Here is a 25,277-nt window from a genome sequence, read left to right on the forward strand (position 1 = left end):
CTACATGTTCTGATAAGGTAGCTTTCCTTGCTGATCCCTCCTTTCTGCTTTTTCTTAATCACCTCTCTGAGATGCTTGGTCTACAACTCCTGCCTATGAATTTTTTCCCCTTTCTGGGGATGCAGGCTTCTGATAGTTTCTGCAACTTTGACTTGAAGTAATTCCAGGCCTCCTCCGCCTTTAGATCCACAAGTTCTTCAGTCCAATCCACTTCCCTAACTAATTTCCTTAATTCTTTAAAGTTAGCCCTTTTGAAATCAAAAACCCTAGTCCCAGATCTATTTTTTGTTATCCTTCCATCTAGTTTGAACTGAATTAGCTCATGATCACTCGAACCAAGGCTGTCCCCTACAACCATGTCTTCTATGAGGTCCTCACTACTCACCAAAACCAAATCTAAAATGGCATCCCCTCTTGTTGGTTCAGCAACTACTTGGTGAAGGAATCAGCTATTGCATCCAGGAAAATCTGAGCCCTATTATTATTACTAGCACTTGTCCTACAGTCTATATCTGGAAAATTAAAGTCTCCCATGATCACACAATTCCCATTGCGTCTGACGAAGTGGGTATTCACCCACGAAAGCTTATGCTCCAATACATCTGTTAGTCTTTAAGGTGCCACAGGACTCTTTGTTGCTTTTTACAGATCCAGACTAACACGGCTACCTCTCTGATACTTGACAATTCCCATTAGTATTTATTTCATTAAAAACATTAAAGAGGTTTCTATCCATATCCAAATCAGATCCCGGTGGTCTACAGCACACCCCAAGCACTATCCCAGGGGAGGTTCTAGTAGCGTTCTTCCCCAATGTGATTTTTGCCCAGACAGACTCTGTCTTATCCATTCCATCACTTCTTATTTCTTTAGTCTACCTCATCACTGATATACAATGCTACTCCACCACCTTTGCCTTTATATCTGTCTTTTCTAAACAGCATATACCCTTCAATACCTGTACTCCAGCATGACTACTATTCCACCATGTTTCAGTTATCTCTATAATATCTGGTTTCACTTCCTGCACTAGTAACTCTAGTTCCTCCATTTTGTAACCTAGGCTCCTCGCATTGGTGTACAAACATCTTAATTTTTGCTGTTTACTTTCACTCACATTCTTTACCCGATAAGGCACAGACATTCTACCACCAGTATCACCTATTAGACTGGTATCTACACTACCCTTCCTCCTTATGTCCATTCTCCTGCCCATAGCTGTATCCTCTCTTACTTCGTTTTCTTCCCTCTCAATGTTAAAATCCAGCGTGGAGATTACCTGGACATCTCCCAACCATCTCCTCCAAATTCCTAGTTTAAAGCTCTCTTAATCAGTTGTGCCAGCCTCCATCCTAGAAATCTATTCCCTCCCTACTCAGGTGAAGTCCATCCCAAGAGAACAGTCCTCTGTCCATGAATGCCTCCCAGTGGCCATACATCCCAAAGCCCTCCTTATAGCACCACTGCCTGAGCCATCTGTTGATCGTCCTAATCTTGTCACACCTTTGTTGCCCTTCTCTAGGAACAGACAGAATCCCACTGAAGATCACCTGAGCCTCGATTTCCTTAATCATCTTTCCCAGCCCGGCATAGTCTCCCTTGATACATTCCAGTGAGAATCTAGCCGTATCATTTGTTCCCACCTGAAGGACACTCAGTGGATTCTTTCCCACTCCCGTTAGGATCCTCTTCAGCCTCAGGTCCACATCCCGTATCTTAGCACCCGGCAGATAGCACACCCTTCTGTTCTCTGGATCAGCTCTGGTTACAGGCCTATCTATTCTTCTCAGTAAGAAGTCCCCAGTCACATGACTGGTCTTTTCCTGGTGATGGTGCAATTCTCCGGTATATCCCCTGTTCCCTCTGGCTGCAAGTCCTCTCAATTCCTGTTCTCCTATGCTTTCCCTATGACATTTACTGTACATCCAACATCCTCTTAGTATTTTCTAGGAATAGACCCTTCGGCCTAAGCCTTTGACAGTAGTTATTACACTCCCTCCCCTGAGTGAGAGTGAGTTGTTATTCTCACTGAGAAGTCTGCAGTGATCACAGCTTATATTTACATTTAAGGATTCAAGTGTCTTGCTTTTCTTTGCAGACAGGTTCTTCCCCTTAACCTCTCAAATTGTGTCTTAATTAATGTAAAAAAGATACTTTTAACTCAATTTAGCATCCTAGACAAGACAGTTCATAGCTTTCACCCAAGTTAGTAAATCAAGTTTAAAAACTGTGACGAATCCTACTCTTTAGCTTGACCTGCTAAATCATGTGAAAACTACCAACTGCCTTTTCTTCACTAGGATTTTACTTAGACTTGGTTAATTCACATTCGCTGGGCTCCCCCCACGTGCGGCCGCCCCGGGAGCCCGCTGGGCCCATTCGCAGCAGGCGGGTTCGGTGGCTGGGCGGGTCCCCGCCGGGGGGGACAGGGGGCTTCCCGCATGGGCAGCCTGGGGGCAGGGGTTGGGGGCCAGACTCGGGGCTTGATCCTGAGCGGTGCTGAGCAGCCCTGGCCCTGCCGGGAGGCCCGGGCAGCGCCCAGCCCCTTGGAGGGTGGCAGCCTGGGCACCCAGAATTAGCCGCTGCATCTGGAAAGGCAGGTCCCATGCCTGTGTCCCGGGGGCCGAGGGGTCCTTCACCAACGCCAGTGGCGGGCACACCATCCCCCTGAAATGCACTGGGGTCCTGTTCTGATTGCTGCGACCAACAGCAGACAGGGGGAGGGATAGTTCAGTGGTCTGAGCATTGGCCTGCTAAACCCAGGGTTGTGAGTTCAATCCTTGAGGGGGCCATTTGGGGATTGGTCCTGCTTTGAGCAGGGGGTTGGACTAGATGATCTCCTGAGGTCCCTTCTAACCCTAATAATCTATGATTCTATGATTAATGAAAGCAAGAGCTCCATAATGGCAACTATATTTGTGTCAGACAGTTTTCATTCACTGACATTCTTACTACTCCAACTTCTAATTAATTTACACAATGGAGACCAATAGACCATCTTCTATTGCATGTTCCAGTTCATTCAATAATGAATGAAAATATCTCGACAAATTTTTTGTTTCCATTTCACGACACATAGGAATCATTTTGCAGGACATGAGATTAAAACAATCTATTTACACATGCATAATTTTTCTTGTCCAAGACAGGAGGGTTAATTTTTGCAGAGTAGTTCAGCATTGCCCATATTCCCCCAAGACATCTATTTTCTCTAGCTCAGCAGTTTTCAACCTGTGGTCCATGGATCCGCGGGGGTCTGTGGACTATATCTAAGATTTCCAAGGGGGTCCGCAAATGAAAAAAGGTTGAAAAACACGTATCTGGCTTAATCACTGCAGTTCTGATTAAACTAAGGCACAAATAAAATAGTAAGGGGATCAAATGGGACATCTCAACACAGTCATTATGATTATCATAATGTCATAGGTTTGATATTTGTATCATTGAATTAATGGTAAAAAGACTGGCAATTGCAAATTCTTTTAAATTTAAATAGTCAGGAATGGTTATCAATTAGGATTTGTTTTAAATACAAAATAAATACTTGTTCCACACATTAGGGAATCTTGTACTCTATACATTTACATATTCATTTGGTAAGATTCCACTGAGACAGTTTAGTTCATTCTTGTGGTACAATCCATTGTGACTAGACCTAGCTGGCTTAAGAAAGGAGGATTTTTTTTTCTGTTCCTTAAACGATAATTTAGTTTTTCTACATTGGTGTATACAAGGTAATGGGTATACTTCCTCCCAACACCTGGACTGCCTCAAGAGAACAAACATTGAAACAGTGAAATAACATTGGAGTACACACTTTAGGTACTGGATGCAATGTTCTTTGGTTCCTTGCAATCTGGTAGTGGTGTGTTTCCGTATCTTTGAACACATAGGGCTTCAAAGGGGCCTCACTGTATCATTTTGATTCTTGACCACCATCCCTCACTCTGCAATAAGGCAGGATTCTTAGGTATACATTATTTCTTACATACCCACTCCTGAGAGCTGTAATGATACAGTCAGCACAGAAACGATGCAAGCATTCCTTTGTTGTCATGGTGTTTTTCAACATATCCAAACAAATGGGACACATCAGTTCACTGTGCAGGCTTCTAGGTGACACTACTATTTCCAGGCCATCAGTTATTGCTTCCTAATGGTCAAATATTAAAGTGAAATCATATTAATGGGAGTTATTTACATACAAAGATTACATTATTTCTAAGAAAATTATTAGAGATACACTACACTGTAGAAAACACTTTAAAATAAAAGCAAGCTACATAATTTTATATTTGTAACTATGTGGGGATTGTTTATGTTTTGTTTTTCAATGTGTTACAATTTTAAATAGTAAATTAGAGATTTTACCAAGCATTTTACAAAAAATACTTAACAAAATTAAACTGTTCTAGGATTTATAGAAAAATATTACATACTATGTTTTCTGGCAGTGCCTTGCATGAAATAATCTTCTTAACCTGTATTACCTGAGGTGTTCTCTGTAATTCATATAAACTGAGCTCCCATGTTTTGCTTAAAGGTTGAGTTCCATTGGTCTGCACAGCCTGAGACATGGCTAGGAAAAAAGAGAAGAGGGGAAAAAATTACATAAACAATCATAAAACAAAAGCTTAAGTGTGTTTAACTGAAGCTAGAAGCAGATTCCCTCCCCTTTAAATGGTAGTGCTGGTTCAGCATTTTAACAGAAACAGCAATCCCCAGGTTCTCTGCAGATGCATTTGCAATTTCTATTCTAATAAAGAAGAAATGAGAAAAATGGTTCCTATAGGATGAAGAACAGCCAGAATAAGCACCAAATGCCACTCTCAGCTAGACATGTACAATCCCACTCACGTAACTGGAATCATACAAGTGTAACCAAGGATGTTATTCAAACACACACATCTTGAAAGTCAGTTAAGGTTGCTAAGGGACAATAACGTAAGACAAAACCACAAAACCTAGGAAGTACAGCATAAGAGCTGCACACATCACCCTATCAAATACATACCCGAAAGACATTTAAAACACATTGTGGTTGAGTACGGTTGACTTGCTAAGGGAATGGAGAGTCACTAAAGTTACACGCAGACAACCTTCACTCCCCTCTGATGTGAGTGTTCCTATAGGAACAATCTATACGCTCACCTTCTCCTTTCCCCTCAAATGCTCACAGGTGGTTTTCATTCCTAACAAGTTTTAAAAAAATACTGATGCATGAAGTAAGACTAGCTGGGTTTGGGGGCATTTAGAAAGTCTGTTTCTAGCTTTAGGTTTCAATGATGAGCCCAATTCTCCTCTCACACCAGTGTGATTCCATTGGGTTCACTATAATTACTTCTGACTTACAGTGGTGAAAGCATGAGGAGAATCAGCATCAGAAATGGTAAGTCTCAGATAAGCAATATGCCTAAACAACTACTATCACTACCCTAGTTTCTCTCCTTAATTGGGGGAGCGGTGTTAAGCCAACTCTCTCTCCAACAATGCATACTTGAAAAAAAGTTGAGCATAAGAAATGAATGAAAATAATTTAAGACTGCATTTCCATAGCACCATCCACCCAAGGTTTTCAAGATGCTTTACATGGTCATGAGTCCACAGAAAATCAGGTAAAGGAATGCCTCCTTTTCATAAAGGGGAGGTACAGAAACATTTACATGGCTTGCACAACATTGCAAACTGGAGTCAGTGTCAGATTTAGGAGTAGAATCCAAGTCATCCAACTCCCAGTTAGTTCTGAGTTTTTAAACCAGTAGACAAGTATATTGCAATTATAGCCACACTGGAGAAAGTCTTACTTTAGCCTTATGCAAACGGTAAAGATCAAAATAATAGAAAAAGGAACGCAAAAAAGTTTCTGGACAGAAAATAGTTAATTACAGGGGGCAGATGGGGAAGAAGGAACACTCTCCAAAAAGAACGTGGAGCAATCTAGAAAGTTATTTTGTGAGTGTGTGTGTATACATAGCTATTTCTGAATTAGGAGACTACAGTATGATGGGAAATTATAGTTGCAAATATCTGTACTAGAAGAGGAAAAAATGAAGTTTTTTCAGTTCACTTTAAAAAAAATATCTAAATGTGCACTTCCAAACCATCCCAACGTGTAGCCAAGTTGCAGATCCTATTTTTGTATGACTACCAAGTGTATAAGGGACAGTAATTACCAGATGAGAAATGTCAACTCCTTTGCTCCAAGGGAGGTTGAACAAGCTTAAATAACTTTTTTGAGGGGTTGGGGGGGGGGGGAGGAGAAGAGATAAAAGAAGCAGCACAGGTTACTACTATGCCTGTTCATCTTAATCTTGGCCGTGGTGCTTGGAGCACATCTGTTCCTACTGAAAAGGAATGGTCAAATGAGAAGTAGTTCTCAGCAAGCCAAGTATTACACCTAAATAATAACTTGGGGTTGGAGAGATGGCAGAAGAATTGGGAAAGGATGATGGATTTAGGCTGTCAACTCCTGTTTTAGTAGCATAAAAATATATTTTCTATGGCATAAGGGACATGTTTATCTGAGTGTATAAGAGAAATAAGACATCAATTTAGTGCCCTAACAGACTACTGAAATTGACATGCTGCGAATAGCTAACTGCAGACTGTAAACTCTAAAATGAACACATACTGAGAATCCAGCCAACGATTTGACTAGTGTGTCAGGGTCCTGAAGATTTATTTAACACAGAGCACATGCACACACGCACACACGCACAGAGCCAGCGGCTTGTTTAGATTAGCACTCTCACTATTGATTGTGCTGATGGAGATGTGCTGATGCTGCAGCAATGGTGCAAGTTACTCACAGGATGGGGAGACCTAATGTGAACAGTAAGCATATTATTAACATTTATATCACTGTAGTGTCTTGAGACTCAGGCATGTCAGGGCTCCATTGTGCTACACACTGTACAAACATAGAAATAAGAGTTCCTGTCCCCAAACAGATTTCCATCTGAAACGTCTAGAGCGCTTGCTGAGCTGACAACAGACTTCCATAGGTTCACAGATTTTTAAGGCCAGTGTGTTCATTTCTTCTGACCGCCTGTGTAACACAGGCCACAGGATTTCCTTGAATTAATTCATGCTTCAGGTCCCATAGCTGTGGACTACCATGCCAAAGCCTAAGCAATAGTAATCCTTGCACTGTGACCTGAATGTCATTAAACCTGGGGCTCTCTTGGACCAACAAGGGAAGCATAGTCCAGAATCAAGAGCCTTTTGTTAGGTATGCCCAGCTGCCTGATATACAAAACTTTAGCTAGGGTTTGTCTGTAAGAGCAATCAAGCTGATCTCAACTGCCAGGATGGTGAATAAGGAGAGAGGCAATGTCTAGTGTAGACGGGGCCCAAACCATAAAGGTCTTTGTAGATGATGACCAGCATTTTAAATTGTACCCAAAAATGAAGGTTAGTGCAGATTATGGTGCACAGGTATAACATGCTACATATATGAGACACCACTGAGTAAGCAAGCAGCCATGTACTGCACTAGCTGAGGTGTCTGAGAAGTCTTCATGATTAGATTGCTATAGAGATTGAGAATGTTGCAATAATTCAGTCTGGAGGTGACAGAGGCCTGGCTAATTGAGAGTCACGTCTAAAGAAAATGCTGTTACCTCTTTGCCAAGAAAAGATGGGTTTGGTTGTTGGAGAAAGACATGGTTTCTGCTGCTACATGGGAATCCAAGAGTACTTGGAGTGCAACTCCATCTACGCAGACAGGAATTGTAGCACCTCTGTGTGGCTTACAGTAGAGGCAACTGCCACAGCTACAATGGATATTTTCCTAACAGTTCTCCACATAGGAGGCCTGAGCAGTTTTTGTTCCCAGTTCTAAAGCCAGACTGAAAAGGGTCAGCTAATGACAGAATTTCCTCACACCTGTACCTCTCATCATACACCAAAACCTAGCAGAGACAAAGTGGTCATTGGTGAGAATCTCTGTGATGGGATGACTTATTGACCCTGGACTAGTAGTTTCCTATTGGAGAGATACTGGCACCTTTCCCACTACTGAAGAGAAGCGTTTTTGATCTCAAACATGTCCTTCAAAATTGGTTTGCATCCTTTATTTTGTGTTTTATTTAAAAAGCATAGGAGGCGGCCAGCATGTTTTTTTCCAGCTTTTTTCCCCACTGAAAATAGAGAACGTTAGCCTGATCTCATCTATTGTGGTTTTGAGGAAGACTCCCTGGAAAGCTAGAGAACACCCTCACAATCCCTTCAGATAAGAGCTGAGGAAATCGAATCTTTAACAAAAGATCTTTCTGCCTTTCCTTTCCACCCCGCCCACCTGAATTAAAAAAAAAAAAGGTTTTGTTTACACTCTGAATAAAAACTCTTTCCAGTCTCAGTTTTCACTCTTTTTACTTATGATAAAATCCTACCAAGAAGAAAGAATAAACTAAGGCCTGAACTTCAAGTGCAAAAAAAAAAAAAAAAAGGTGGGGTGGGGTGGGAATGGCCTGGGGGGGGTGGGATGGGGGCAGGAGAGGGAGAGAGAGAGAGAAACAGTTATGAAGTGACAGAAATCTGAAAAGTTCCATTAAAGAAAAAAGGGCACCTCTTTTCCTTTGCAAGTCAACTTTGTGCTAGTACCCTCAAAAATGTTCAGTTAAAATGGCAACAAGCATATGGGAGGCTATTTTTGTTTTGCTTTTTAATAAACTCATATGTAATTCTAAAATGCCATCACCATAGTATCTGGGTGCCACAGTTCAACAGTTTCACATATAGGCAGGATTTTTCAAGCTAAAATTAACAAAAAGCATGTGCTTTTGACAAAATTGTAAGAAGGGGAGACTGTGAGGGGGAGAGAAAGTCAAATTTGAATAAGCAGATCAATCATCTTTTCAGAGTCACTAACAACAAGGGATATGATTTACATAGGAGTCAGAGGGATACCTATCTGCTCATTACTGATGTCAGAGTCACTAGAACACCTGCAACCATTCTGACTGGCTCAGACTTCAAACTCAGGGCAGTTGTAAATATAAACTTTTTTAATTACAGAGTATGCTTTGATAGTGGTATTCATGCAACAGCTGAGTCCAGTAAACCCAAAATCCAGAAGAAGGGATTAGTAATTTGAGAACAAGTAGTGCTGGAAGCCTGTTTAATTTTCATTTCCTGTCCCCCAATTTGATATGGTATTCATTTCTTTTTTCTATACATGATCCCAGCACATCTAAACCAACACACACAATATTTACTGCTATTTATGGGCAAAGGAAAAGGAATGCTGCCCCTCCTTTGCACAACATCTCCCACAGAATATCTGTAACACAAAACTTGATCATTATCAAATGGTGAAGATGATAGCAGAATACAAACTAACATCTGTTTAAATACTATACACCTCAACCTCGATATAATGCAACCCGATATAACACGAATTCAGATATAACGCGGTAAAGCAGTGCTCCGGGGGGGTGGGGTTGCGCACTCCGGTGGATCAAAGCAAGTTCAATATAACGCGGTTTCACCTGTAATGTGGTAAGATTTTTTTGGCTCCCGAGGACAGCATTATATCGAGGTAGAGGTGTACCATTTGTTAGTGAGATTTTCCTGGTCACCTCCTCTACGTCTTTTATCAAATACCATAAAAGGGAGAGGGGGGTGGGAACCTGTTATGAGATGACAATCATTTAGATAGACCAGGGGTCGGCAACCTGCGGCTCCCGGCTCGCCAGGGTAAGCACCCTGGAGAGCTGGCCCGGTTTGTTTATCTGCCGCGTCGGCAACTTCGGCCGATCGCGGCTCCCACTGGCCGCGGTCCCAGGCCAATGCGGGAGGCAGGAAGCCGCGGCTAGAACATCCCTCGGCTCGCGCCACTTCCTGCCTCCCGCATTGGCCTGGGACTGCGAACCGCGGCCAGTGGGAGCTGCGATCGGCCGAAGTTGCCGACGCGGCAGATAAACAAACCGGGCCGGCCCGCCAGGGTGCTTACCCTGGCGAGCCGGGAGCCGCAGGTTGCCGACCCCTGAGATAGACTTTAGGGCCAGAAGAGTCCATCATGATCATCTAAGTCTGATCTTCTGTACATTGTAGGCCAAAGAACCTCACCCATACACTCCTGTAATAGGCCCATAACCTCTAGCTGAGTTACTGAAGTCCCCAAATCTTGATTTAAAGACTTAAAGTTACTGAGAATCCTCCATTTACTCTAGTTCAAACCAGCAAGTGACCCGTGCTGCACACTGCAGAGGAAGGCAAAAAAAAAAACAAAAAAAAAAAACCCTGAGTCTCTGTGAATCTGACCTGGGGGAAAATTCCTTCCTAACCCCTAATATAGCTATTTGTTAGACCCTGAGCACATGAGCCAAATCCACCAGCAAGACACCTGCAAAAGAATTCTAACTAGTAATTCAGAGCCCTCCCAGTCTACAATCCCATCTCTAGCCATTAGAGATTCCTTGAACGTATATGCCAGTTTAGAATATTTCTGAGCGTTTTGCCAACATTTCCTTGCATCACTACAGCACTTATTTCAAAAGAAGGTTGCTGTTATTTTAAAGGACCTTCAGAAATGCTCTCAGTTCTAGCTGGATAAAATTTGGTTATGGAATACACAAGAACCAAATTTATCCAGCTAGAACCTAAAGAGCAACCTACAGACTAAGCAAACAGCATTATATCACTTTACATTTTGGAAGTTTTATCTTCATATTCATATGCGTGAGTGGAGTTTTTATTACTTCTACTATTAGCAGCTCATTTTCTGTAGAAATTCTCCACTCCCTCCAACCAGAGTAAGATTCCTGCTTGCTAATGCCAAGCACATTTTCCAAGCCCTGCAGTGAAGTATACTTAGGTAAATAATTAAGCACAATTACCTCCTTTTTTAAAGGTTTATTATATTATTATTACATAAAAACAAAAAGCAGCATTAAAATACAAACCAGCAATTGTTTATTCAGAACAAAAATTAAAATTAGATATTTGAACTTTCAAAGAAAAAAGTAGGCCTACTTTTGGGAACACGAGTCTTTAATATAGCTTCATTTTTAAAAACTGGGAGAATGTTCCATTAAAAGCAGTATCTGAGTCTACTTGCTCTGGAAGCTTAATAGGAATAAACTTTAATTAACAAGACAATTTATTTCATTTTACTCTCTTGGACTGATACTGTAGTTTCATTCTATTAGGGATAGAGTATAAGTTTGGATACAATAAGGTTGTCTTTCACCCAAACCTGTACCCAATTCAAAATAGTCAGATAATTAGTTCCTGGCTGGGACTAGAGTTAAAATTGCTAAAATACTACACACACACACACGCACACAGGCAAGCAAATAAATGAATGAATGAATGGTTGTTCCCATTCCATTTCTGCCCGGATGCATCAGAAGTTTTATGAGAGAAATTGTTCTCATGGAATTGGCAGTCCAATTATTATTTTACATGCAGTTCATGGATTTTTGCAGTCTGGTACTGTTTATCTTACACAAGAGGAGACTTCAGATAGATAATAGTTGTTTTACGGTGCTTTCCTTCCAGGATCGCAGCAGGGTGTTGGGAGGTAGTGTGTCAAGTAACTGGAGTCCTGGACTGTGAGTCAGGGGACCAGGGTTCTGGTCCTGTTTCTGCCACTAACTTTTTCTTGTGATCTTGGCCAGGTCACTTCACATCTTTGTGCCTCCATTCCCACAACCTTTGTATGTCTTGTCTGTTTGGATAGTTAACTCTTTGGAGCACAAACTGTCTTTTGCTATGTCTGTATTTTGCCTACCACAATGAGACCCTGATCTCAGTGGGGGACTTGGCACTTCTTTAATTCAAGTTAATAGAGCCCAACAGACTTAGGGGAAAACAAACAAACTAAAGCTTATTTTATTCAGTATGTCAACTTCTCTCTTCCAGTACCAGAATTTGATGTCTTAAAGTGTGGTGAATCAAGTTCTACTGAATCAAAGAAAATTGAGTTTTAGCATTAAAAAAGTCAGCAAAGAGAACTACAGACCAAGTTCCAAATGGGTTCCCAAAACCTTATTTCCAATCTGGAGCAACTGAAAACCTTTCACAAAAAGTAACCCCAACTGTCAAAGTTCCCATTTAGCACTATGATTAAACTACTATACACTGACTATTAGAGCTTCATAGAATCATAGAATTCAAGATCAGAAGGGACCATTATGATCATCTAGTCTGACCTCCTGCAAGATGCAGGCCACATAAGCCGATCCACCCACTCCTTAAGCAAGCGACCCCTGCCCCATGCTTCGGAGGAAGGCGAAAACCTCCAGGGCCACTGCCAATCTACCCTGGAGGAAAATTTCTTCCCGACCCCAAATATGGCGGTCAGCTGAACCCCGAGCATGCGGGCAAGACTCTCCAGCCATACCCTCTGGAAAAAGGCTTGTCTTCACTACAAAGTTTTACTGTGTTTGTAAATTGTGTTCAGAACCACATTAGCCAAGATGTTTGGTCATACTTAGCTGACAAAGTGATGAGTATGTTAGTAAGCATAGACTAGGGCTAATCATGTAAACTAATATGATTCTTCACAATCGTGTGCCAACACAGTAACATTGAGTAGTCCAGATGACCCCTCAGTTGCAAGATTTCAGGCTCCAGTCTCTCAGACTAGAGCAACTAGGTAGTAACATAAATGATTTGACATTCATCCTAACATTTTATTAAAAAGACTCCCAGAGATTTAAGCTGTGGAATCATACTGTGAGACACAGACATTAAACCATGATTATGTAAGCTACCAAAGTTGAAGGAGAAACTATTTGATATAAGAGGCACACGTACTAGAGAAGTAGCTGCTGGTACATACAGCAACAGAAATTCAGAACTCCATCAGTGTCCAAATATAAAACTGCTGTTGAATACACACTGTGTAGGATGTGCAGTATTCCATGTGACAGGCTGGGATTCTATGATCAGCCACAGTGACCAAACTGCACTGGAATGTTTTGACTTCTAACATGTAACTTTAAACCAATACATTTATTCAGCGCTATGAACAAACCACTCTTCTCAATGCAATAAATTCTTTGTCCTGCTTTACAAATATTCCTCTTAACATAGGAGACCATTCTCAGCCCCAGCGGCTTTGTCAACATTAGTTTTTTTGTTTTGTTTTGTTTTTTTTAAAAGAAAACACCTCTCCTCAGCATGCACTTTCCCATTCTCTCTCTCATACACACAAACTACTAATTCTCCCATTGGTTTAATAACAAGAGGACAAACAAAAACCTGTGTACGTACATACATACACATACAAACACACACATATACACATACACACCCCCTTAGGTCATCACATTAATAATAGCAATCCTTGAAAAGCATATAGGCCAGGAGTGGGCAAACTTTTTGACCCAAGGGCCACATCTAGGAATAGCAATTGTATGGCAGGCCATGAATGCTCAGAAAATTGGGCTTGGGGTGCAGGAGGGAATGAGAGCTCTGGCTGAGGGTGCAAGCTCTGGGGAGGGGCCAGAAATGAGGAGTTCAGGGTGCGGGGGAGAGGGGCGGACTGGGGTGCAGTTGGGAGTGAGGGCTCCAGTTGGGGGTGCGGGCTGTGGGATGGGGCTAGGGATGAGGAGTTTGGGGTATAGAAGGGTGCTCTGGGTTGGGACCAAAGGGTTCAGAAGGCAGGAGTTCAGACTCCATCATTTAATCATTATCCTAATAACATAAGTATGGTTCTTTATGCATGCTTATGATTCTTGAAGATATGATTTGTAATTAATAACAGTTATGTAAAGTCATTGTTTAAAATAATTATGTATAAATTAACTGGTGTGTTATGTTCAAGATGACTAAGATCTGTAAAATGCAATCAAAGCTAATTTTAAAAGGCTATTAATGCACCAACTCATTATATAATCTCTGAAGTTGAAACTTCAAATAGAAGTTACATGCCTCAAGAGAAGTCAAACAATGATTGAGCACTTACATATGTTTTCCATCCCCAAAGACCTTTCAAAACAAATTAATTTTTGCATTATCCCTGCCAGGCAGGGTAGATACAGGGCTGGCAGCACAATTGGGAATCACCAGACATCTACTACTTAGATGCCAACATGACAGGCAAGTGGGGGCTGGCTTGCCAGCAAATCCGGGAGCAAGGTCATGCTGATGGGCAATGGGAAGGTGGTGGGATTCTTACCAGGGTGCTGTCCCTAGACATTACTTGTGGGCACTCCATCTTATAGACCAGCCCTCTTGCTAGGAAGTGCTTTGATGAACTTAGTCACCTTCCCCACCCCAACAAAAATATCTACACATATAGGAAAGAAGAAGGTGCTTTCTCTCATAGTTTCCTCCATCCCCACCCCAGAAAGAAGAAAGGTGTCTGCTTATCTACTCTTCCCCAAGCCTCCTGGCTGCTCAGGAAGCAGTGAGAGTCCATGGGGAGTGGTTGCTTGAATAACTCTGTTGCTGAGGCCCATATATTTCCCCAGACAGCAGACAGAATGAGAAATGATCGTTTCACTGTTGCCCACAGGGTTTCCATTAGCACCAATGGGACCAGGAATGACACCAAGGAGTAGTGGGTGCTTCCCACCACAAAAATATTTCCCTCTACCCCACCACACCAGAGAAGTGGAATAGAAGCAGAGGCATTTTGTTCCCTTACTATAGTGTGTGAGCTGTGACTTTGATAGTGATTCATGAAATACAAGCAGTGATTACCTCAGAGAACAGGGTAATGATCAGCGTACAGGGGATGCACCAGCATAATTGAGGCCAGGTCTATATTACAAACTGACATTGGTATAACTATGTGGCTCAGAGGGTGTGAAAAATCTACACCCCTGAGCAACGCAGTTATACTTACATAAACCCTGGTGTTTACATCAGGAGCCAGAGAAGGGAGGTTGATCGTAGCCAGGCCAGACCCCCAGCTGCCAGGGTAGGGCCAGGAGAGCCTATGTGAAGGGATCCTTCCCTTTTCCAGGCAAACTCCCCTTTGCAGGCTTGGACTATGGACTGGCACTGCTGCCCCCTTTGCCTCCCCTATCCCAACTTCTTCCAGCTGTGTGGACTCAGGCAGGAAGAGGAAGCTAGCCTGGGAGGTCTAGCCTAGACTAGTCCAAAACAGTGGCCTGTAAGAGGGATCGACCTGGGCTCCCACCTGTGAGGCCTCCGTTTCTGAACAGAAATAAAGTTTCTTTAAAACTCAAGCAAATGATTGGTGACCATTTCAGAACTTTTCAGCAAACAAAATACATCAAAGAAAAGCAAGTTGTCTGAAATTTGACAAGACATACCCTCAACTTCAAGAATAGCCCTAATTCTGGGGAGGGGGGGTGGGGGAGAGGAGGAAATCGGTAGGAGAGTCCTCTACCATTATTACTTCTGAACTATGTACCTTAGATAATAACGAAGAAGACTGTATCATAGAAGAATGGGAAGTGGAACATTCAGCATCAGATTCCTCATTAGAATAAAGAGAGGTGGAAGGAAATGACTGAGTGATACGGTACCATGAACGGAAACTGGAAAAGAACCCACATGGTAATAAAGTAAGCCCAGGGAGTAAGATTCCACCAGGATCAAGTGATATTGTGCAAACTGTATCTGAAGGCCCAAAACAACCACAGTTAAGGTCTTATCTTCCAATGAAACAAGAATGAGTGGAGAAGTTTCAAAATAGAGGCTTGGTTTATATCCATGGGGAAAATATAGTGAAATAATGAACGCAGCTTACTGCTTCCCATGCAGACTGCTTTCATCACCTATTACTGTACAAAAATCTGTGTTTATTGGTAATGGCTTCAGAAATTGGAAATTGAAAAAGCTATGGCATAGGATGCAGGTTTCCAACAGCATGAAAACAGAATCACAAGACTTGTCACATGGTATGGGATTCATTCAAAGTTATTCAGTCAAAAAGTAATGGTCTTTCAGTTCTGTTGCAAATTACTAATGCATATTTTCCTTCAGTGCAGGAGAACTGTATGCACATTGAAGTTGTGGCAGATGTCCTCCGACTCACTGCAGTCCAGGGGATTGCTCAAAGAGGAAAAGAGGAGAGTGACAGCAGCAACAATGACAACTTCCTGGCACTAATGACTCTAAATAGCCAAATACATGAGTACTGGTAAGAAAGAAAATTGAAAGTGGACCAGACAATGCATAATATACCCATTCGTCAATATAAAATTAAATCATTCCCGTTATGTCAAAAATACATGAATGCATAAGCTAAGAAGTAAAAGAGACTAATGTTTTCTCTGTAATGCTTAATGAAACTAAAGACATTAGCAAAGTAGAACGAGTGTCAGTTGTGTTGAGATATTATTTGCATAGCACCATATATGAAAGATTTTTTGGCTTCCACCTCGTCAAGTCACTTGATGCAGAGTCTCTCTTTCATGATGTGTAGAACACATTGTCATGGTGTGGCACTGATATATAGAACTGTATCACAATGGTGCCAATGTTATGAGTGGAAATTTTAATGGTGTGCAAACTTTTTAATGGGAAGAAATACCACAAGCACTATATGGTCATTGTTTCAACCAAAGGCTCAATTTAGCTATTGTTTATGTATGCAAAGGAAACAAACATGCACTGGATTTTTTCACTATCCTGGAGAAATTGTCTTTTCTCTTTGGTCAGCTTTACACACTAAATTCACATCCATTAAGAAAGTACAACTCAAAAATAAAGTCTTGGCAGTAAAGAAGCTCTGTGACACTCAATGGGCATGCCAAGTTTCCACTTGTAATGCTGTAAAAAAGGCAATTTCATCCATTCTTGTCATTCGCTGTAATATCTCAAGATATATAAGAGATGACAGGGCAATGGGTGTACAAGGTCTTTAGCTCAGTATTAGAGTGACTTTGCTGTCATCCTTTGCATGTTAACAAAAATTATTTAACTGCTTAAAGTTATATCTGACTACCTACAAGCAGTTGAGTGTGGCTTTTTTTCAGGCATGCTTATCTGTGGACACCCTAATCAGTGAATTTCTGAACATGAGAGATTTGGAAGAGGCATTTGATGAAATATGGAGCAAAGCCATTACCACTGCTTCAGAAAATGATTTGAAGCCATCTAAAGTTTTGGGAGTACACAGTTGTGTACAAAATTTGCTTAGAAAACTTCAGAAACATATTTCAACTTAAGAACAGATGAAGGAGATTTCAGGACAAACTCCTTTTTGCCAGAAATTTATTTGAAGTTCTCTCCAGTTATTTAATCAGATGTTCTGAAAATGAATTTGTTCTTAATGGTATCAATTGCCTCAACCCAAAGTATGAAAACTTTATTGACTTTCTAAAAATCAAACCACTCGCAGAACACTATGGATGTGATATAGACACTGTGAAGACAGAGGTAAACCTCTTGCAAAAGTAACTGAATGCTATGAACAAGAGAAAAAGTCCAAGATTGACAGTTTGCCGCAGCTGCTAATTTCTTTGGATAAATACAAATTTGCCTTCCACAAGCTGCATAAATTATGTGTGATTGGTACAAGTATTCCTCCATCAAATGCCTTTAAAAAACAAAAACAGAAAAACCCAACCTGTAACTGACAGTTGTACAAGTAAAATCTCTCTGTAGACTAGTTCTCATACAAAACTTCACTGGAGGACATACAAATGATTATCTTTACAACTATAAAGGCCTGGCCTTTTTAAAATTTATTAAATTTATTTATTTATGAAACGGCATTCTCGTGTCTTCGATGGGTGAATGACTAGCTTGGGAAGTGTATGACAAGTGACCAGGTAAGGGACTTGGATGTCATGGCTACTGAAAAAAAGTTGTCCAAGTCTCTGCAGCTGAAGAGAGTTGTCAACAGATTTGCTGCTGCTTTCAACAGGCATATCAAGCTTCAATAAGGTAAGTAAATTGTGACAAACATTATTTATCCCCATTCTATAAAGTATATGTAGAAAAATCTGTGTTCCCCTAATAATAGTCTTTACTACCCCTTCGGTACCCCAAACTAATTATTCTAGCATTGCCCCTGAATGGGACTGATCAGGGTCTTTTTAATTTCTCTACTGCAGGTTGGGGAATGTACCAACCATGAGGCACCAGAGCAATGTGTGTGCAAACACTGGAGTTTGTCTACATACAAAGGATGTACCACTGAAATGGTATAACCTCCCTCACGTGGGCACAGTTATACCAATATAAAAGGTGCTTAGACCAGTACAGCCTATTCTCATACAGGCAGGGGAATAAGCGATACCAGTATAAGTACAGTTATGCTGGTTTAACTGCATCCACAGGTTGTACTAGTAAACTACATTGGTTTAAAAAACAAAAACAGAAAAACCCAACCTGTAACTGATAGTTGTACAAGTAAAATCTCTCTGTAGACTAGTTCTCATACAAAACTTCACTGGAGGACATACAAATGATTATCTTTACAACTATAAAGGCCTGGCCTTTTTAAAATTTATTATTAAAGAAAGTTTAATTCCTGCAGAAATTTGCAAGCCCACATTTTCCTGCTAATAGGGATGAGTAGGCAAATTGACCTTTCAAGTCTTGGATAGAAAAGTAACAGTATCCCCAGACCAGTGAGACAGGAATGGTTAATTGATTAAGACTACACAAATTCCTGGATGCCAGCCAGAGATGCTAATCATGCCTCCCTTTTCCAAGAGCGGACAGATGTGTATCAGCATGCTTAGGGAACTATTTAAAAAACTTGTTAACATTACAGCATTATCTTATGCCATCTGCTGATAAGAATGTCAGAGAGATGCTACATTGAAGAAGCCACTCTTGCAGTAGCGGCGCCAGGGTTTTTGCTGCCCTAGGCGGCAGCGCTCCTCCTCTGAGCATTCAGCGGCAGGGGTCCTTCCGCTCTGCGTCTTCAGGGCACTTCGGCGGCGGGTCCCAGAGCGAGTGAAGGACCTGCCGCTGAATTTCCGCCAAAGACCCGGAGCAGAAGGACACTCTGCTGCCAAATTTCCACCGAGGACGGCAAAATGCCACCCCCCAAATCCTGCCGCCCTAGGAAGCGCCAGCCCTGCACTCTTGGTTCCCACACATTTGTATTCTGTTCCCCACTCAGCTCTCTGCTGATCAACCTAGACCAGTCCAGTTCCTTCCTAATTGGAGAGAAAAATCAGGATGTTTTGTTTCAAGATACATAAAGAAGAAATAGATGGGAACGGGTCGGAACAGACGTGTACTGAAGACTGAGAAAGGCTAAATTAGTACATTACTGAGTTCACATATTGCTAAATATATTATATATATAATGTAATATTACTGGGAATCATCACTGCATGTTAATCCAAGTAATATAACACAGCACTATAGTACAATGTATATTAAACATGATGAAAAAAGTTATGTTTTAAAGCAAGTCTTCTACCCTTTTATTTGTAATTTTAAATCAATCACTTCAGTTTTGGTTACACTTAAAGAATAGTGTAATGCACACTGAAAACTAAACAGGCCCAGTGCAATAACTTTCCTAATAAAAATCCTTTACTAACATTTACAACTGTTCTTTACTTTCTGTTTTCCTACTTAGAGAAGTGTGTGTTGAAATATAAATTAAAATAATTTGAGTGTAACTATATATATATTAAAAAAAACACAATTAAAACAATGAAATTCCACCATGGCAGACAAGAGATTAGTATCTATATGAAAAAAGGAAAAACAGTTTATGAAGCATTTACAGATGATATTTGACCTCAGATAGGCACATATAGCTCCCACTGATGTGAATGCTAGATGTTCAATTCATATCCAAGGGCACAAGTTAGCAAGTACCATTTATGTACAGGTATTAGCTTTATTATGGAGGTGTCAGCTAAACTTCATACTTAAGGCTGAGAAGGTTTACACTTAAAGCAGGAATTCAACTTCTTATGAAAAATGATGTATCCTCCCTAAAGTTACAGCACTTTAACTACAGGACGATTTTCTTTCTGAGGGCTTGGCTACACTTGAGAGTTGCAGCGCTGGGAGTTTACAGCGCTGGTCATCCAGCTGTGTAGGAACAGCGCTGGTGTGTGGCCACACTCACAGCTACCAGCGCTGGTGTGTGGCCACATTTGCAGCATTTGCAGCGCTGTTGAGAGTGATGCATTATGGGCAGCTATCCCAGCGTTCAAGTGGCAGCAACATGCTTTTCAAAAGAGTGGGGTGGGGTGGGATGGGATGTAGTGTGACAGGGAGCGGGGGAGAGAGAGAGAGTGGATTTTTGGAGCCAACACTGTGTGTTAGCTTCCTCCCTTGCAAAAATCAGAAAATGTTCCCGACCCCTTACTCTTAACTGCAAACAGCCTGCATCCAACGGACTCCCTTTCTCCCCTCTGCCCCTGCTGTTTCTCTGTCAAGCAAACACTCACTCCCTGCCTGCCTCATTCACAGGGGTTATCTCATTTGATTGTTTACAGTCAGGTACAGATTGATCACAGCAAACAGGAGCTGTGTTTGTTTTTTAGATAAGCAGCTCCCAGAGCACCGGAGCTCCGAGTTCACAACAAAACAAAGAGAGGCTGCATAACAAAACAAAGAGAGTAATTTAGTTAAAAGCATTCTGGGATATCTGCTAATACCCTGGAGGCCAATAACAGCGCTGGTGTGTGTCCACACTTGATGAGCAGCGCTGGATCACCAGCGCTGCACTCGCTACACCCCAAGCAGACCAGGTGTTCAGCCAGCGCTGCAGCCAGGGAGTTGCAGCGCTGGATGTGCCTTGCAGGTGTGGACAGTTACTAAGTTGCAGCGCTGGAAAGCCTCCACCAGCGCTGCAACTCTCAAGTGTAGCCAAGCCCTGAGAATTTACAAGTAAATCTATTAGTTTATAAGTTAACAGTAATTCTAAAAATTGGCCCTTAAAGACAGACTTTTTCCTTTGTCCTTAATGATTTTAACAAAATTCTCTCAACTCCCTATAAAATAAAAACCCCACTGAAATCTTGTCCATAGGCCACACTTGAGGTGTTTTGTTGTTGTTTTTTAAAAAAAGAGTCATAGTCATTGTCATAGGTAGTTAGTTAAGGGTTAAGTTCTACCTGTAAAGGGTTAACACAGACCTGGTGAAACACCTGACCAAAGGACCAATCAGGGAAGAGAATTTTGAAAATCCCAGAGAGCGGGAACTTGGGTCTCTGTGTTCTTTGTTCTGTGTTCTTAGCCGTCTGGAACTACACCAGCCCAGACGCTTAATCAAGTCTGCTCATCTTTCTGAACTAATTTCTTCTATTCAAGCTAGTGAGTATTAGAAGTACTGGGTAATTTCATATAAGAATCCTGTGTCTGCAATTCTGTGTGTTTGTATTGATTATTCGTAATTTTGCCTGTATTGTTTGTACTGAGGAAAAGGGAGAAATTTCTCCAGGGATTAATAAGACTAGACCCTATGAATGTCTATCTTGGATTCATAGAGATTGTGTATTTTTTTTTCTTTTTTTTATTCTTTTAATAAACTCTTTTAGGTTCAGGACTTGGTTAAGTTCCTTACCTGTGGATTCAGGGGAAGGAAGCTAGGCGCCACTCTGTGGAGACAAGGGTTGTCTCCAAGCAGAGAAAGCAGGGAAGGGAGAGGGAAGTGAAAGGAATCTTTCTCCCTCTGTGATTTGATCTGTGCTTCCCCAGGAAAGTCTCTGGAAGGAGGAGGGGGGAACAGAGGGGTGTCTCGATTCACCAAATAAATCGAGTGGTGGCAGCGAGAAGGAAACCTACCCTAAGGGTTAGGGTGGGAGGAGAATACCTGCGGGTCCCCATCTTTGAACTCACAAGCTCAAAGTGGGGGTGAGGCCCTAGGACAGTCATTCTCTATGGTCCCACCCCATCTGCTCCTATTCCGCCACTAGCACCACCACCTTTATTCTTCATAACTGAAAGTTTCTCCTTTAGCAGAGGCTATATTAAGATAAAGTCAAGCTTGAGAGTACATATCAGTAATTTAGGGTTCAGCACATTACAGCGTTGTTGTGATTATCCCCCAGAATAAGCATAATAAATCCAGGAATTCCAAGTTAAGGTTACGCTGAATAGAAAACCAAATTTGTTGTGTGGGTGTCATAACTCCATTTTCATACATTAACCTTAATTCTGCCCTGTAGTGACACCATAAGGGGGAAAACAGATACAGTATTTAAAAATCAGTATAATCTAACACAAGACCACAAACACTGAAATGCCTTAATGGTAATTGTATGATTAAACACCCAATAAAATTGAGAAGTCCAAAAGGACCACAAGGCTTTACAGCATCCGAAGAAGTGAGCTGTAGCCCACGAAAGCTTATGCTGAAATAAATTTGTCAGTCTCTAAGGTGCCACAAGTACTCCTGTTCTTTTTGTGGATACAGACTAACATGGCTGCTACTCTGAAACCAATCTAAAGGCAGACACCCTTGATAGTAGTGGATGTTTTAGAAGAGATTAGTTCTTCAGTATGCTTCCAAATTCCTAGTCACACTTGTTATGAATTTTTAAAATCTACCGTTAGCCAGCCTCCAAATCCCTGATCATCCACAACCATCTCCAATAAAAAAAATTAATTAGTATTTCTCTTCAACACTAGGCTTCTGAAAATCCAGTAGCACATCTGAAACTATTATTAGGAAAGCCCTCCAGATGATATCTGATAGTGAGGAATACAAAATATTGATCCAGAGATTCAGTAGCACAAGATTTCTTTATTATATTCCTTCTCCTGAAGAGGAGAACAGGAGCTGACACATTTTGCCTGGTGCATTAAGATCTAGAAACTTCCTGCTAATTGTCTTTTCACAACTTACTGGCAGCGAAATATACTGATCAGTATTCTCTAGAGTGCAGCAACATTTCCAGTCTCTCTCTCTCTTAAGCTGCTCAATCTTGCATTAGCAAACATCTGAGTTTGACAGTTATGTTCTTACAGTTGCTTAATTAGTATTTGCGGGCGCACGCACACACCCCCCCCTGGAATTTGCAATGACAAACCAGAGATGGGCAAATTGCCACTGTTAACATTAACCAAAAAAGAGGCAATGCTCCTGTTTTAGATATCAAGAGAACAATTACTGCATTATTTGTTAAAGAATTAAAAATTGTGCCCATCATTCCTAAGAATGTTTTATGGTTTCTAAAGGACTTTGACAGCAGCACGTTTTTAAAACCAAATGATTTCAAGTTTGATATTTCTCTTTTTCTTCTGTGTACTAATAGGCATCAGACTAATTACAATAACATTTCATAAAAAGGGAGAAGTTACACACTCAATGCCTTTATTAAACAATGTCATTCTCACCAACAGAGCTCAAATTTATTCTGATGATCATGTCTGCCCTTTGACATACCCAGTCTGCATTAGTATGCAGTCTTTTGGATCATTCTGTTCTTTTCCATATAAAAAATTCTTAGTGTCATTACCCAACCCCCACAATTGTTTTGATCTCTCTTTCCAATATCTTCTCCAGCTATGCAGACAGAATTATAATAAATTGGTTTACTCCACTTACAATGCACCTTGACTGTATTATCACCTGTTTTTAAAGTGACCCCAAATGCCTTTAAATTCACAAGGATGCTACTTTTCACTAGTTTTCATATTTCATTTTGGCAAATCCCAAAGGGACATGGCTTCCTTGCATATCAAGCACCACCTGGATCAATCTCCATTATGGTGGTCCTTATGGTGGTCTAGCTGTATATTCAACATATGTCCAGCACTGGCAATCTTCTCATTCCAAAGTTTAGCTCTCACATGATCACTGACCACGTAGTGGAATTCCTTGGTAAACTCACTTCAGAATTCACTGGTCGTAGCCATCGGGCACATCTACACTGGTGAATTTACAGCGCCAGCAGTTACAGCACTGCTCAGAAAGCACAGAAGGAAAACGCTGTTGTTCGTTCACACTGACAGCTGCCTGCAGTATGGGGTGTTCACACTTGCAGCACTTGCAGCAGTATTTGGAGCGGTGCACTCTGGGCAGCTATCCCACAGAGCACCTTTTTCTCTTTTGCCGCTAAGACTTGTGGGAAGGTGAAGTGGGTCACGGGGCATCCTGGGTCAGTCCCAATGCCCTGTGATGCATTGCTTCGCATCCCAGCAATTCCTGTACTTCCATCATTTAGCACCTTCTTTCAACGGTTTGTGTATTGCGTGCCCTGCCTCTTTCAGGCTGCAGGAATGGATCCCGAACTGCTGACCAGTATACTGCTTGCTCTGACCAACACGTCATCAGTGGCTAGGGTGACCAGATGTCCCGATTTTATAGGGACAGTCCCAATTTTGGGGTCTTTTTCTTATATAGGCTCCTATTATCCCCCACCCCCGTCCCGATTTTTCACACTTGCTGTCTGGTCATCCTATGAGTGGCAGTGGAGTTATTCCTTAAACTACAAAGGCAAGAGGAGTGCGACATTGATCTTGCCACATGAAGTAGCTATGACACAAGATTGCTTGTGGCATTCATGGAGGCGCTGACCACAGTGGAACGCCACTTTTGGGCTCAGGAAACAAGCACCAAGTGGTGAGATCACATCGTCATGCACATCTGGGATGATGAGCAGTGGCTGCAGAACCTTCGCATGAGGAAAGCCACATTCATTGGACTGTGTGATGAACTCACCCCAGCTCTGCAGCACAAGGACATGAGAATGAGAGCTGCCCTGTTGCTAGAGAAGCAGGTGGCGATTGCACTGTGGAAGCTGGCTACTCCAAACTGATACCGATTGGTCTCTAACCAGTTTGGAGTGGAAAAGTCGACTGTTGGAGTCGTATTGATAGAAGTGTGCAGGGCCATTAATCTCATCCTGTTCCAAAAGACTGTGACTCTGGGCAATTGTGGATGGTTTTGCACAAACGGGCTTCCCTAACAGCAGAGGAGCAATAGATGGCACACACATTGCAATTCTGGCACCAGACCACCTAGTCACCGAGTACATTAATCGCAAGGGGTATTTCTCAATGGTTCTCCAGGAGCTTGTGGATCACCGTGGGTGTTTCACGGACATTAACGCAGGCTGGTCCGGAAAGGTGCATGACGCACACATCTTTCGGAACACTGGCCTGTTCAGGAAGCTGCAAGCAGGGACTTTCTTCCCGGACCAGAAGATCACCGTTGGGGAAGTCGAAATACCCATTGTGATCCTGGGAGACCCCGCCTACCCCTTAATGCCATGGCTTATGAAGCCATACACGGGGCAATACGACAGCAAGGAGTGGTTCAACAAAAGGCTGAGCAAGTGCAGAATGACTGTTGAGTGTGCTTTTGGCTATTTAAAAGCCCGCTGGCGATGCCTGTATGGGAACCTGGACATGGCCAATGACAATATTCCTATGCTTGCAGCCATGTGCTGTACGCTCCATAATATTTGTGAAGC

At 41.8% G+C, this 25,277-nt stretch overlaps 1 protein-coding gene across 1 annotated transcript in view; it reads right to left on the reverse strand.

Moving 5' to 3' along the window:
- The window catches only part of RNF2 (ring finger protein 2), a 57,946-nt gene that overhangs the window by 23,686 nt on the left and 8,983 nt on the right, over positions 1-25,277 (reverse strand). The window contains exons 2-3 of the mRNA XM_045028732.1: positions 4,491-4,579; positions 3,993-4,153 (exon numbers count right to left, since the gene is read on the reverse strand). Of these exons, the coding sequence (XP_044884667.1) occupies positions 3,993-4,153; positions 4,491-4,577 (248 nt within the window). The 5' untranslated portion in view covers positions 4,578-4,579. The remainder of the gene's footprint in view (positions 1-3,992; positions 4,154-4,490; positions 4,580-25,277) is intronic.

This window comes from Mauremys mutica, chromosome 8, assembly GCF_020497125.1.
Source record: "Mauremys mutica isolate MM-2020 ecotype Southern chromosome 8, ASM2049712v1, whole genome shotgun sequence".
Lineage (NCBI taxonomy): Eukaryota > Metazoa > Chordata > Testudines > Geoemydidae > Mauremys > Mauremys mutica.